General features: G+C 42.6%; 2 protein-coding genes across 2 annotated transcripts in view; one reads left to right on the forward strand and one right to left on the reverse strand.

The window, feature by feature from the left end:
• ccdc85cb (coiled-coil domain containing 85C, b) overlaps nt 1–2029 on the forward strand; it is a gene marked incomplete at both ends in the record, with an annotated part of 44703 nt that extends 42674 nt beyond the window's left edge. Inside the window, 3 exons of the mRNA XM_083898734.1 lie at nt 633–725; nt 985–1083; nt 1940–2029. Coding sequence (XP_083754860.1) covers nt 633–725; nt 985–1083; nt 1940–2029 — 282 coding nt within the window. The remainder of the gene's footprint in view (nt 1–632; nt 726–984; nt 1084–1939) is intronic.
• Nucleotides 2030–4466: 2437 nt separating this feature from the next.
• Nucleotides 4467–9773, reverse strand: ccnk (cyclin K). Its single transcript, XM_083899230.1, has 11 exons — nt 9666–9773; nt 8388–8620; nt 8032–8113; nt 7820–7951; nt 7471–7576; nt 7320–7377; nt 7026–7195; nt 6719–6927; nt 6461–6491; nt 6210–6281; nt 4467–5746 (listed from the first exon to the last, which is right to left on the reverse strand). The coding sequence occupies exons 1-11, from the start codon at nt 9672–9674 to the stop codon at nt 5208–5210; spliced, it is 1641 nt and encodes a 546-aa protein (XP_083755356.1). The 5' UTR covers nt 9675–9773; the 3' UTR covers nt 4467–5207.
• Between the last annotated feature and the right edge of the window lie 3454 nt (nt 9774–13227).

Below are 13227 nucleotides of genomic sequence, written 5' to 3' on the forward strand. Positions count from 1 at the left end.
GATTTGAATGAACAAACCATTCCTCAGTATTTTATCTCTGTGCTATTACGTTGTGTGGGCTCATTATGGTTTTCAAAGGACTCTCGTAAAAAAAAAAAAAAGTACCGTCAGTGATGGCGCGGCGGAGGGGGTTGAACCCCGGCTAACAGAGCCACGGAGCTGTGTCTAATCAGGGTTCTGCCCTGATGCCAGGTTACATTGAATGGTACCATTGTGTGTCCCGGAGATCTGTGTCCCCCTCCAACAGTGAGCTACTGTCTGGAAGTAACCATGGGGTGGGATGAGTCAAGCAAACAACTCGCCCCCACGTCCCACTGCGGTTCTCTTTCTGGCCGGCCGCTCCCATCACAGCAGGTTAAATCACTTTGTGCAGGTAGCAGACCTGGCTGGCAGCTGAAAACATACAAAAGGAGGAGAGTAACACAAGCAGAGGAGAGGTGACCTGAGCTGGGATGAGGGGGAATGGCATTTTCAGTGCTGCAGTATGTGAAATATCCTCCAGTGAAAGTCAGACCCACTGATAAAGAGTGTTTTTATTCATTATTTTTCTGACTTCAGGCTCTTAACCTCCAGTGTCAAATGAAAAGAAGTGACCAAAAGCATTAAAGTTATTATTATCTTTCCTTTCCCAGGGTACGGGTCGTCTCCCAACCAGCGAGTCCTCCCCTGCTACAGGCTACCTGTCCTGTGTCCAGAAGCCTGAGGCTGTGGTGCACGCCATGAAGGTAACACAGTCACTTAATCTTCAGTAAACTTTGACGTATTTTTATCAGTATTCATGTTGTCGAGTTCTTCATTAGTGAGGAGTTTAATTACCCATGCTTTTCCCAGAACTCCTTTTATAATTATAACACTTGGAAACAGGAAAGACGACTTAAAATTGAAAGAAATGATAACGGGGAAATGAAAATGTAACTTTTGCCTCTCTCCTCCATTTAACCACGTGTTCACCTCTCATGAAAGTCACATTTTTCATCACTTCAGGTGCTCGAGGTCCACGAGAACTTGGACAAGCAGGTTCCTGAGGACTATGAGGACGATCTGAGCGAGAAAGAGAAGGCCATTGTGCGAGAGATGTGCAACGTGAGTGCAACGCCTTTTGTACTTCTCCTACCACCTTACTGCTGTAAACAAAGAGACCTTATATCCATAAATGTCCTCATTGATCCGTCTGTTGTTGTGTTTTCCCTCGTCCGCTGGCTCCAAATTAAGTCTGTTAGCTGCTTCCACTAATGAGCCCACATTCATGCACATTTGATTTAGAGTGACATGTACAGCACTTTCCTGGGCACAGCACTCCTATCCTGCTTCTCCTTCTCTCTCTCTCTCTTTCACTCTTTCCTCCTCCATCCACCTTGGCTCCAAATCCAACTCTTTCCTGGAAGCCCTAAGAAGAGACGTTGGAGTTGAGCTGTCAGAGCAATTAGACTGGAGCAGCAAGGGGAAAGTGCACATCCCCTGCTGTGCGCCAGCTTCACCCCGCGCCGTTCCTCTCCTCCTTCCACTCTGTCCTTCATCTCCGTTGGTGCTGAAAGGCCTGGCCTGGGATAAAAAGGTGCACTGATTAGAGAAAGAATGAGAGCCGGGCTATCTAGGCCCAGCAGAGGTATGTGACAGGCCAGGAATCTGGGAAGCACTACAATAGCACCTATTGTAATATCACTGGGGTCCCCTGGGTCCCCGGGGCCCCACTCACTCACTGCGTGTCAGCACCAGAGAGCAGAGATGGAGGACAGATACATAGATAGCTCGGCTGTATCGCATGGGTTCGTGCGCGTTCAGCTCAAAGTGAAACCGAGAGCGTTTGAAGTCGTCACTGTTGAAGAGGAAAATCTGCACAGGCCTCTGATTCTTCAGTCTCTGTCTTGAAGTCTCTCTCCCCCCCCCCCTTGCTCTTCCTCTCCCCTTCTAAACTTCCCTCTCCGTCTGTTGTTTGCAGGTGGTGTGGAGAAAGCTGGGTGACGCAGCGGGATCAAAGCTGTCCGTCAGACAGCACCTCTCTGGGAACCAGTTCAAAGGGCCACTGTAGTGCTCCAGACGCAGAGAGGAAAGAAAGAAGAGGGATGAGGATCCACAATACAGGGCCCACAATGCCGTGCTCCCTCCTGCCCACAGCATTTCTCCATCAAGCACTCTCTTAAGACTGACCGAGATAGACACGATACGGACCTGTAGTCTCTTATCCACATGTTCAACTTTATGTCTTTTTTTTTTTCTCTCAGAGCTCATGTTGACAACTGGCAGCTAGTTTCACCGATTCGCCACTTTTTCTGTGCTGGTTTGGAGACGAAAAACCACTGCACACTCACACATACACACCACACGCAGGCCGTTCAGAGCATAGCAATGCAACGTGAAGCTTAGGATACAACATGGTTGCAAGCACAGGACTCGCATGTATGTGGCGTGTGAGGGCAGCGGCGTTTTGATAGCATCTCCTGTAGAGACCTTAGCTCATGTCACATGTATCGCTCCCTCCCTTCTCCTCTGTAGTGGTCAACTAAGTATAACCTTAGCGTTAGCATTCTAAAGTGTTAACTAGGTGAAACCCACTGTGACCTAGCGCCTTTTTGCTCATAAGACAAGTCCAAGGATAATGAAGTCTAGAGATCACTGTTAACTTGTGTATATTATGTATAAAACCATGGCACTACTTCATTGTTATCGTTGACTTTACTTTTATCTGTTTTGTATTCTAGTGTGGCCATGTGATCAATAATCTAGTTTGAAAAGCACACACAACTGGACCTTAAACAGGGTTTGCTTTTGCTAATAAACTTAATTCCTTTTTCTTTCTATTTTTTTTAATTCTCTTGTAGATGAATTGCTATTATTATTATTGTTGTTGTTGTTATAGTTCCTTCTCTCTGTAACCTCTGAAAATGTTTTCAAGGCCATTTTTGAATCAAAACATCTCAATGATTTATAGGACAGATGCTTTTCTTACTGAAAATTGTATGCTGTGTGCATGCTTGACAATCATTTTCTCAGGTTGGGAGGGCTGCAGCTTTACCTTTGCCCATCTGTGACTGTGAGGGAGTGTGTGTGTGCGTGTGCGTGTGTGTGCGTGTGTGTGGAAGGAGACTGAATGGTTCTCTTGCAGCTGTAGCATCTGCCCGTGAATCCTCTTCTCGATTCTTTTTGAACCCTGGTTACAGCACGGTTGAGGAACGCTGAAGACATTTGCTGAATCCACAGAGCCTCAGTTGACGAAACAGGTCATTTCTGTTGTGGTGGATTCAGCAGGTGTGTTCATGCAGCGCATGTTTCTTAAAGCCTAATCTCTGTTTTTCTTAGAATACGAGCGATAAGTCTTCCCCTAGATGTCTTCTGAAAACACTAACATTTAAAAATGAGTATTTCATGATGTCAGAATGAACACACTGTTTGTCGAAGTATTTATTACCAGGTGTCGGATAGAGATGGGAGTGCCGTCAGTAACTGGTGAGTCATGTTGAATTTATCAGATTTACTCCACGGTAATCTGATGGATCAGATTAATGACTGACAGCTCGGGCTCTCCCATCTCTAGTGTTATTTGTTCCAAATTAGAACATTTCTGAGGCTGCTCGCCACGCGCCTCTGTCCTCTCCATTACTGGGTCATAAAAAAAAAAAAGCTAAATCGAATTATGGTTTTTAAAAGTGTCCTTTTTTTCTAGGAACTGATTTGAAGCCATGATACAATTTTGAATACTTTATATATGGCATTTGATTTGAGATGTGCCACATTTTTTCTGCATGGTGTTCTTTTTTCTGCCTATATGCTAAAACCACAGTACAGTCTTTGAACCTACAATGTAAATAAATGTCAAATCCTGCAGTAACTAGCTTTCCTGTATTGTTTTTTTTCTTCTAATAAGTAGACTGATTAGATGAATGTTGGTTAAAAGGTGAAAGGGAACATTAAGAGGCCACTTTTAGAAAGAAAAAAATATGACATGATTCGGTGAACTATTGTCTCCATTTGAACAGGTTGTTGTTTTCCTTAGTGGATGGGTGTAGGCTGCCCTCTGCTGGTTCAGGAGTGGATATAAAATACAGCCTGAACTCCTGAAGTTCTGAACATCAGTGTTCGCCTAAAAATGGTATTACACACTGGCCGTCTATAACAGTTTTCCCCATATATCCTTTTTAACGTTACAAAATCTTAAGCTTAAGTATTGAGAAACCCCTGCTACACACACATCTAGTTGCAACACATTAAATCAACTTCCTGTAAGCTGCGTAGACAAAGTATAAAAACAGACAAATCCCTGTTTTTAAGAAGGAAAAGCAAGTTTTTATTGTTTTTGTCTAAGTGCCACTATGACACAAAACCAAAGCCGTGCACAGGACAGAGAAAAGGGAAATCTGACTAAGGCACATATGGATAGAAACTACAAACACAAAAATATCTGTCCACATGAGACGTATATATACCTTCAAATGTGACCTCAGTGTTCAATGATCTCAGAGCCTCTGTGGTGTTGCTATATTGTTGGACACTAAAAATAATAGAAAAGGGGAAAAAAAAACCTTCCAGTGGTTGCAGAAACATCTGGCAACATGATCTAAGGGCTTTCACAGAATAAAACATAAAGAGATGAAGAGAACATACAGCAAGTGCATAAACACTGTACATTCATCGACATGTTTTCTTCAGTCTTTGTTTATATATTTATATACACAGGTATATATTAGACTACTTCGCGCTGAACTAAGACTGTGGAGAAACGGAAAAACTCTGGGCGACTGAAGATTCAGGGGAACCTGAGAAGGAAATAACTCAAACTTTTGATCCACTCAGTGAAAAAGGTTCACTTAATCCCCCCTACGATTAGTGAAGGAGCGCCTCTGGTAACATTATAACATAACAGAAATTCCTGGTACATTCTCAAAAACAAAAACCATGCTGGTCAGAAGATCCTGGAGAGCGGTTACACTGCGGTCCCTCCTGTTTGTGTTTAATTCAGGATTTGTTTCTTCAAACCTTCAGCACCACTTCTCGCTCTCACAACAACACTGTCCAGACCCCAATTATCCTTTTAGTCGATTTGCTGATAAGCATTTCCTGACAACACTGGGAGCTATTTATCTAAACTCATAGTGAAAGGGGGGAAAAAGAAGCTCCTATGTCTGTAAGTACCAGAATAACAGAGGTTGCTGGTTTTTCTCTCCACAGCTGTTTCTCTGCACAGCCTCAGTTCATGAGCTGTCATCACACTTTCATCTCATCCACCCACCATGGTTCAGCTGCATGACAGGTGGAGGTGGCAGCGGGACCTGTGACTGTCCTGGAGGCACAGGAGGTGGAGGGTAACCTGCAGGTGGGAGGCCCATCCCTGGAGGGGGCACATGGCCTAGTGGCATGCGTGGAGGCGGTGCCGGAGGGTAACTGTTGTAACCTGGAGGTGGATATGTTGGAGGCAAGTTGGGTGGTGGGTAGCTGGAAGGAGGAGGTGGGGGGCCTGGAGGTGGTGCTGCAGGTGGTGGATAGTGGTATTGTGGGATTGGGGGAGCATAGGTGGGTGGCATGGGGGCGTAGGAGGGACCCTCTGTCTTCATCATCGACTGCAGGCTCTGATAGCCCTCTCCAGACATGTAGGAGCTGGTGGTGGACATGATGTAGTTGGTGGGTGGTGGCGGAGGCGGGCGATGGGGCATGGGAGGGGGCTGGTGTGGAGGTGGAGCGTGTGGGGGTGGAGGAGCAGCCTCGCTCACTGGCTCTGCCTCTGGGGGAGGCGCTGGCACTGGAGCTTTGCGTTCTGGTGAAAGAGAAAGACACAGAGGACGTATCAAAATATGTCACCATTAATCATGCTACTGATTGCAACGTGATCTAAATAAGCATTAACATTCCCAGACAATCTCATTATCAGGCTTTAATCTGATTTGGAGAGGTTAGAAGATCGTGTGCTGGGAAACAAAATATCCAAACTGCTGGTTATGTAAGCAGACTGTAAGGGGGGTCCTGCCAGCTCATCATATCTGAAAATTACCCTCTACTGCAATCTAAATCATTCTAGCTGCCTTGTTATTTAGTACAAGACAATACAAGTAGTTAGGAGTTTTATATCATATCAGCTTTCCATACACAAGACCAGCATTTTAGGGGCCAATAAGGAACTTTTGACAGAAACAATGCCATGAAAAAAGGAAAACAGCGTACAAGGAAGGCTCTGTTTCTGTGAGTAAGGCCTTGACTGAAAGTAGATGACAAAAACTGACCTGGGGGAGGCTGTGATGTAGGCAGAGGCGGCATTGGACTCTCCAGCCTTGGAATCTTTGACACAACTTGTTCTTGAAATGAAACACGAACACACAAAAATGATAGTAAATACGATTTTTCTTTAAATGCTTTTCCATAGGATTAAAGGATTAAATCCTGAAGAAAAAAACAACAACATTATAATTAGCAAGTCTTTAAAGCCCAAATGAGCTGAATTCCGTCTGCATTGAGGATTAAAAGGGATTGTTACCTGGAGGCTTTGGTTCATCTTTGGGTGATGTCTGAAACAAAGAAATATAATTCAAATAGTTTATACTTAGCGGTGTGTTGTGTGTTCAGGTATAAATAATGTTAAAACCATATATAAGCAGTAGTATCTGATTATTTGATGGATATTTAAAAGACAAAAACAAATATATACATTTAAATTAAGGGAAAAAGTAATTTACTTTGCCACGATCTTAGTTTTAAACCTATGATGGTCAATGAAATGACAGTGTATTCTTACATGTGAGCGCTTGAGCTGCCGGGCAGGGCTGCTAGTCTGAGGCGATGTCTTTTTTGGTGGTGGTGGAGGAGGGTTGGAGATAGGGGGTGGTCCCTGTGGGACAGGAGGAGCAGGGATTACAGGAAGAGGTGGTCGATCCTTCTCCTGCATCTGCTGAGGGATGGGCTTATTGCCTTGGGAGTACAGGTCCAGGATCTGGTGGCAAATGTCTGGAAAACAGAGATGTTTTTGTTGACACAGTCAATTAAGCCGATTGGACACATATTGTGGGAAAGAAGTGAAAACATCACGGTTTTATGGGGCGCACCTTCAAGCAGCTCAACTGGGACATCCTGGACAAACTGCTCCCACCAACGACGCGACGACTGCTTGGAAGTCCACTCCTGAATGTCAAACTTGCAGAGGCGGCCGGCCAGGTACATGACGGCTACTGCAATGATTTCAGGCTCCCACTGCAGAGACAGCATTGTGCACAAGCTGGAAGGGACACAGGCAAAAATGTCTCTGTCAGATCAAAGTTCCATTCACAAAATGCCAAAAAAAACAACTACCTGGTTTAGCAAGAAGAGTTCTAAGGATTAAATAAATACCAGCTCATCACCTGTCATTGACAAATGTCCATGCCATTTGCAGCACCTTGCACACTTTATTCTTGTCCCCTGCAACAGAAAAGAATTATATATTTTACTGGTTCCTTCCTAATAACGTGGCAGACTGTGTGTGGACTGGATGCCAAACATAATCCAGCTCACCTTTGAGCTGCTTCACATAGCGCAGCAGAAACATGTAGGGGTGCTCCACCTGCAGGTCAAACTTTATAGTCTGCAGCAAAATTCTCTCCAGCACCATCACCTCTTCCTGTTGGAGAAAACACATAAATGCTGGTTATTTGAGATACACACTACCATCTGTAAAAGTCACCAGTATAAGATAGTAAGACAGAACTGCACACAATTTATTTAATTGTTCTAGCAGATTAGCAGCAATTACGCTACAGCATGTTTAATGTTTTTCCTTGTTGAGTATTAGATGTTATGTACGTAATAAGCATAACAAGGACTGTGTCATAAGACAACAAAGTGAACATAAAAGAAACTGCACCTTCGGGTCGTCTCCGAACTGGGCAAACTGCACATCATTCAGTAAGCTGCGGGCTGTTTTGATGATGTCTTTACACTTCTTTGGGGTTTCCTCCACTTTCCCAGCCAGGAAAAGGCAGCAGGCGCCCGTCACCTGTTGATATACTCACGCCATAAATCCTGCACATTTAAATCACTTCAATATATGTCCCTTAAATCTTAAATATCACTTACATATCTGGGGAACTGCTTGAAGGAGTGAAACATGTAGAAGCGGTGGAAATATATGATGCCAGTTGCAAGTGTGTCATAGTGTCTGATAACAGTTAAGGACTTTACAGAAACCATTCAGTTATTAGGATAATTGTCTGTTCACTATGAATGTGTATAATATGCACTACTTTACAAATAAACACCACCAATTCCTGTAAGAGTGTAGCAATAATAACAGAATCATGTTATTGGTAGTATTTCTTTAGAATATGGACAATATTTTGGCTTTTTTTAATTTAACATTTACTACATTTACATCATGGAAAAACTGGACCAGATGATTTCTGCTATTTATCTTTGAACCCAGTCAAGGATACAGGCCAAGTCGTGTCCCAACATCAAATATGAAGCGGGCTCCTTCTCGCCGATACCGGGCCTCTGTGCCGGGGTCCAGGCCCTCGGACTGAGATGGGGTGTGGGCCAAATCCTTTTTGTCCCAGTACCAGCATGGCTTAATGTGGTCCAGCGGTGATTGGCCTGTCATTGATAAGCTCTCCTTAGATTCTTTCATCGGTTGAGAGGCGTTGGATGGACCTGCTGCACTGGACTGCTAAAGACAACAAATAATGTAGTTATGAGAACATGATATGTTCATACTCATGCACACACTACAAAAAAAGCTAATATTTCTGGGGGTAACAACATGAATACTAAAATATGAATATGACTAGAGTGGCTTGTATACAACAATGCCTCAATGAGAAAAACAAAATAATTGCATTCTTAATAGGGGCTTTATGAAGTTTACCATTGGATATGGATTGGATATAAACTACAGCAACCAAAGGTGACGTTCCTTTCATTTCCTCCCGGAAAACACTGAATGAAATGAAGATTTCTGAGAATTTATTATCCTTTTTCAATGTCCCTTTTTCTGTAGACGCTACTAAATTAGCTGTTAACAGATACAAATAGATAGAAGAACAAACATGAAGGCAGAAGAGATAACATAATCTATAGGGGACATATTGTTTAACACAGGTTTTCTGTCCTGCATGTTTTAGGTGTTTCCCTGCTCCAACACACCTGATTCACATGGTCAGCTCGTCAGGTGTGTTGGAGCAGGGAAACATCTACAACATTCAGGACAGTTGCTCCCCAGGACCAGGAGTGTGAAACCCTAGTTTAGCATGACACTTCTTCCATTCAATCATGGGTAAACTGCACCTGATATCCCTGAACCTATTACATATCATACATAATGTATTATTACTTGGATGACATTGTTGACCGCTTAATTGTGGAAATGTAGAACAACGAAGACTGAATTCAAGCAATTAGGATATCATGACGAAACTATAACATGCTAGCTTATGTTAGCTAAAGTTAGCCTCCCGGCTTAAGTACCTTAACACGCCTGGGTGTGTGCGTATATTTAATGTCCAAGAGTACACAGGCAACACACGAGCAGCTTAACATGTACGAGACGTGTCAAACAAATGCATTTAAAGTTGTCAGTTCAGCAGGCGAGTGTGTTCACCGGTGGCCGCGGCTAAGCTAACCTAGGCTAGCTCAGCACTCGCGGTCTAAACACCGCTGAGGCTCGGACAACTACTTCCTGTCAAACTGTTTTCAGAATGAAAGACGACTCTTACCTTCAACATGTAGCCTTCACAACAAATCACCCAAACACACACACGCACTATAGGAGTAATCAGCGCTTATTAACAAATTTGGAAACAAGTGGTCAACAATAGTCCCCATTGAAACAAGGACATCGCCATTACGGAATACGTCACAGATTATTGGTTTACGCCATGACGCAGAACGGCTGAGTGGAGGTAAAACACGTTTTCCATTTCTTTTTCTTCTTCTGCTGACTTACTTTGCAGTAAATGCTCAATTGATATTGACACATCCGCTCCAGGGAAATCACAGCACCAGGAGAAGGCAAAAAAAATAAATGTGTTCTTATTTATTTTTAACGTTTGAGGTAATACTTAGGTTACTTCCTATCATATCCGCTAGGGGGAGACAAATAATTACTTGTGGACTTGTGCTGGCAGGACTGCATTTTGGGCACTCAGTGTCTACCAGATAATTCAGTAAAGATGCCTCACTTGGAAAAAGTTACACACAGACACATATATATAATGTATTGCAATCAATAATAAATATTAATAATAAAATATATTATAAAATAAACTAAAATAAACCCTATGGTAATATGTAATTATATACGTATATATGGTTATGGGAATATATAATTGCACAGTCAGCAGAGACCATCAATTAAACATTTACATTAGATAATATGATCTTATATTCACTCCTTATGTCAAAACCATACTTTTCCCCCTTCAATTTATGGCTATGAACATCTATTGGAATTGCAATTTAGCAAACGCACGCATTAAGCGACTTTATGATCAACATGATTCTTCAATATTATTATTTCCCTCTGAACGTTGAAGTTGGTGTGATGAAAACCATCATCATATCTGACTTGCTGCAGTGTGGGTCTAGACTACATTTAACATCCTGTGGGTCTCGTCATTCCCCTCCCAGCCTCACTTTAGAGAAAAAGCCAGCATTGAATCATTTACGCGGTCCAAATTAAAATTTGGTATCTGCATGTATAATATATACACCCGAGCTCGGACAAATCCTCTTTACTGTGGGAGATATTGTCAAGATGTGTCCTGTAGAAAAGTAAGAGCCTTGTCTAGTTGTATTGCCCGTAGCAAGGGAGCGTCTCAATCTGTCACTCCTTTGCACACACACGCACACACAGGTTTGCACGGCTAGTCTTCTCAGGACACTGCACTGGCTTCCATTCATTCAGACAGCTGGAACAAAGTGCAATCTCTAATCTTAACCTGAACCAGTTAGTGCCTAATCCTAACCTTAACCTAACCACAATTATCTTTAAACTTAACCACTTCATCGGAGAAGAAGTTCTGCCTCATCAGGACCAGGTTTTGGTCTCAATGATGACTACTGGTCCCGACAAGATCAGTCTTTATGCCAGAAAAGGCCCTTAACCCTAACACATAAAACCCAATTCTAACCCTAAAACCAGGTCTTGCATGAGGACCAGCCAAAAATGTCCTGTTTTTTGGTCCTTACAAAGCTACACATGCAAGAACACACACATACACAAACCACAGTAAATCAGCTTATGAATAATATATACTTGTTCTTTCTTTATTAATATTAAACATTGCATAATGAAGCACCAACTATAAGCAAATCCCAGAGCAATATTCATATTACCACGAGCTGTCCTAGAGTGGACCTTTCATTGTTTATGTCAGTGCTGTCACATTGTGGTTAAACACATCAACTATGGCTGCTTTGATCGGTTTGAACACTTAACCTCGAGCACATCCAACTCTCTTTTAGCAGCTTTAAATTTGTATTATATGCACTTTTAAGTACATATATGTTGGTCTATTTTAAGATATGACTGTTATTTTGTTGCTCTTCAGAGAGTAAACAAACGGGAAAGACATGAAAAATGGAAGATAAAAGGATGTGACGAAGGTTGTGACCCAGAATCAAACCCAGTTAAGTTGCATGTAATTTTGTCCACTGATGTACAAGAGCTGAACCTTGTCCTTGGGCTAATTCTGATGTTTTAACATAAATTATAAGTGCCTGGAATCTCATTAAATCGTGGGTATTTTTTTGGTGGGAAAGAGCTTAAATGTCAACATAATATTCCTTGTCACTTGGACAAAGCTTTCATCTCAGCATATCCTCATCTCTAGTGTATCAGCAATGCCCCGCGGTGTGTTCAGGTATCTCACATTCAGTGATGGCACTTACCACGCCAGATGCATGTCTCCTCGGAGGCAACACTTTGGACTTAAAACCTTTCCTGTGTCCACAAGCAGGGGTATTTGTGGTATGTTGGCCCTGTGCAACCCAGCTTAAACTGCCTTTGCCCAGAGCCAGCAGAAACAAGCTATAATGGAGACATTGATGTATTATTGAGAAACCCATGGGTAAGGATCAAGGAGCTGCTTGCAGCCAGAGGAGATGGCAAGAGAGTATGTGTGTGAACTCAGAATAATGTTTTCCTTTAGCATCCAAATGCGTCCAAGTGTGCTGTTGCTCTCTTGGCCTGATGCGAAGAAGAAGAAGAAGGAGAAGAAGAAGAAGACATTTCATGTAATATCACATATCAAATTTATGCACTCCAGTCAAAGCAATATGCTCGACAACATGCGCAGCCTATCTGTGAAAGATAGCTGTTATGCTGTGGTGTTTCCATGTGGAGTCTGCTGAGGTTATGTCTACTTGAGCCAGAGCTGAGATGACATTTCATTTATATAAATAATTACTGTCCTGAAAGTCCCCTAGGCCTGCCCTGAAGCAATCAAACTTCTAATGCTCTTAAAATTGCCCACCATGATTTATTAATGGCAGACTGTAAAATGTATTGCTATAGCTGCATACTTCTCTGTTGAACCACAAGGAAACAGTCAACTTTGAGTGACCTTATTAGGCTTTTGTTTTAATTCAGCAATGCACTCCAACTAGACTGGAGCAGGTGTGAACAGTGGTTTTAAAAAAAGGAACCTTGAGTATGTTCCGCTCTAAACAGATACTGTGAATTATGTGAAGAATAATTGCTCATTAGTGCCATTAATTGCCAGTGAGTGAACCGGATCTGCTCTTGGAGGACTCCCTTAGCTTCTGCAGAGGCTGCACTGCATTCTTCAAAACAAGAGTAACAGCACGTTAAATGTACGTTGAGAAATCACCTCCTAAACCGGTTTGTAATGTCCCCAGACTGTGCCAACAGAGGGTACTGTTGCCTCACAACATATTTAAATGATGCGAACAACAAAGATGCAGCATGCTGTTCCCCCCTCTGATCCTGTGTGAGGAGAAGCGTGCGTGTGCTTTGCATTTGTTTATCAATCAATGTGTAGCAGCGTTCAATCCTTTGGTCACTTACAAAGCACATAAACGCTACAATAACATGAAAGTGGTAATTGTCTGAATTCAAATTGCAGCCAGACTGTTAATTTAGATATAATTGTAGATGGCTGTGATAATAACAAGTTCCTCCTGATATGCTTGCACATTTCAGCTGGCATTGTATCAAAGGGGGGGGGGTTCTAAACTTAGCACGGGGGGGGGCAATTGATAAAGAGAAATATTGATCATTTAGACACCATGCTGTTTGTGGCCATTTGAGCTGGT

Source organism: Microchirus variegatus (assembly GCF_963457635.1).
Source record: "Microchirus variegatus genome assembly, chromosome: 12".
NCBI lineage: Eukaryota > Metazoa > Chordata > Actinopteri > Pleuronectiformes > Soleidae > Microchirus > Microchirus variegatus.

What these genes read in the sequence shown, in the direction of transcription:
- ccnk (XM_083899230.1), bottom strand. An exon ending in TGGACATTTGTCAATGACAG is followed by an intron (nt 7,196 to 7,319) that starts GTGATGAGCTGG and finishes TGTCCCTTCCAG; the next exon opens with CTTGTGCACAATGCTGTCTC. An exon ending in CCCAGTTGAGCTGCTTGAAG is followed by an intron (nt 6,928 to 7,025) that starts GTGCGCCCCATA and finishes TCTGTTTTCCAG; the next exon opens with ACATTTGCCACCAGATCCTG.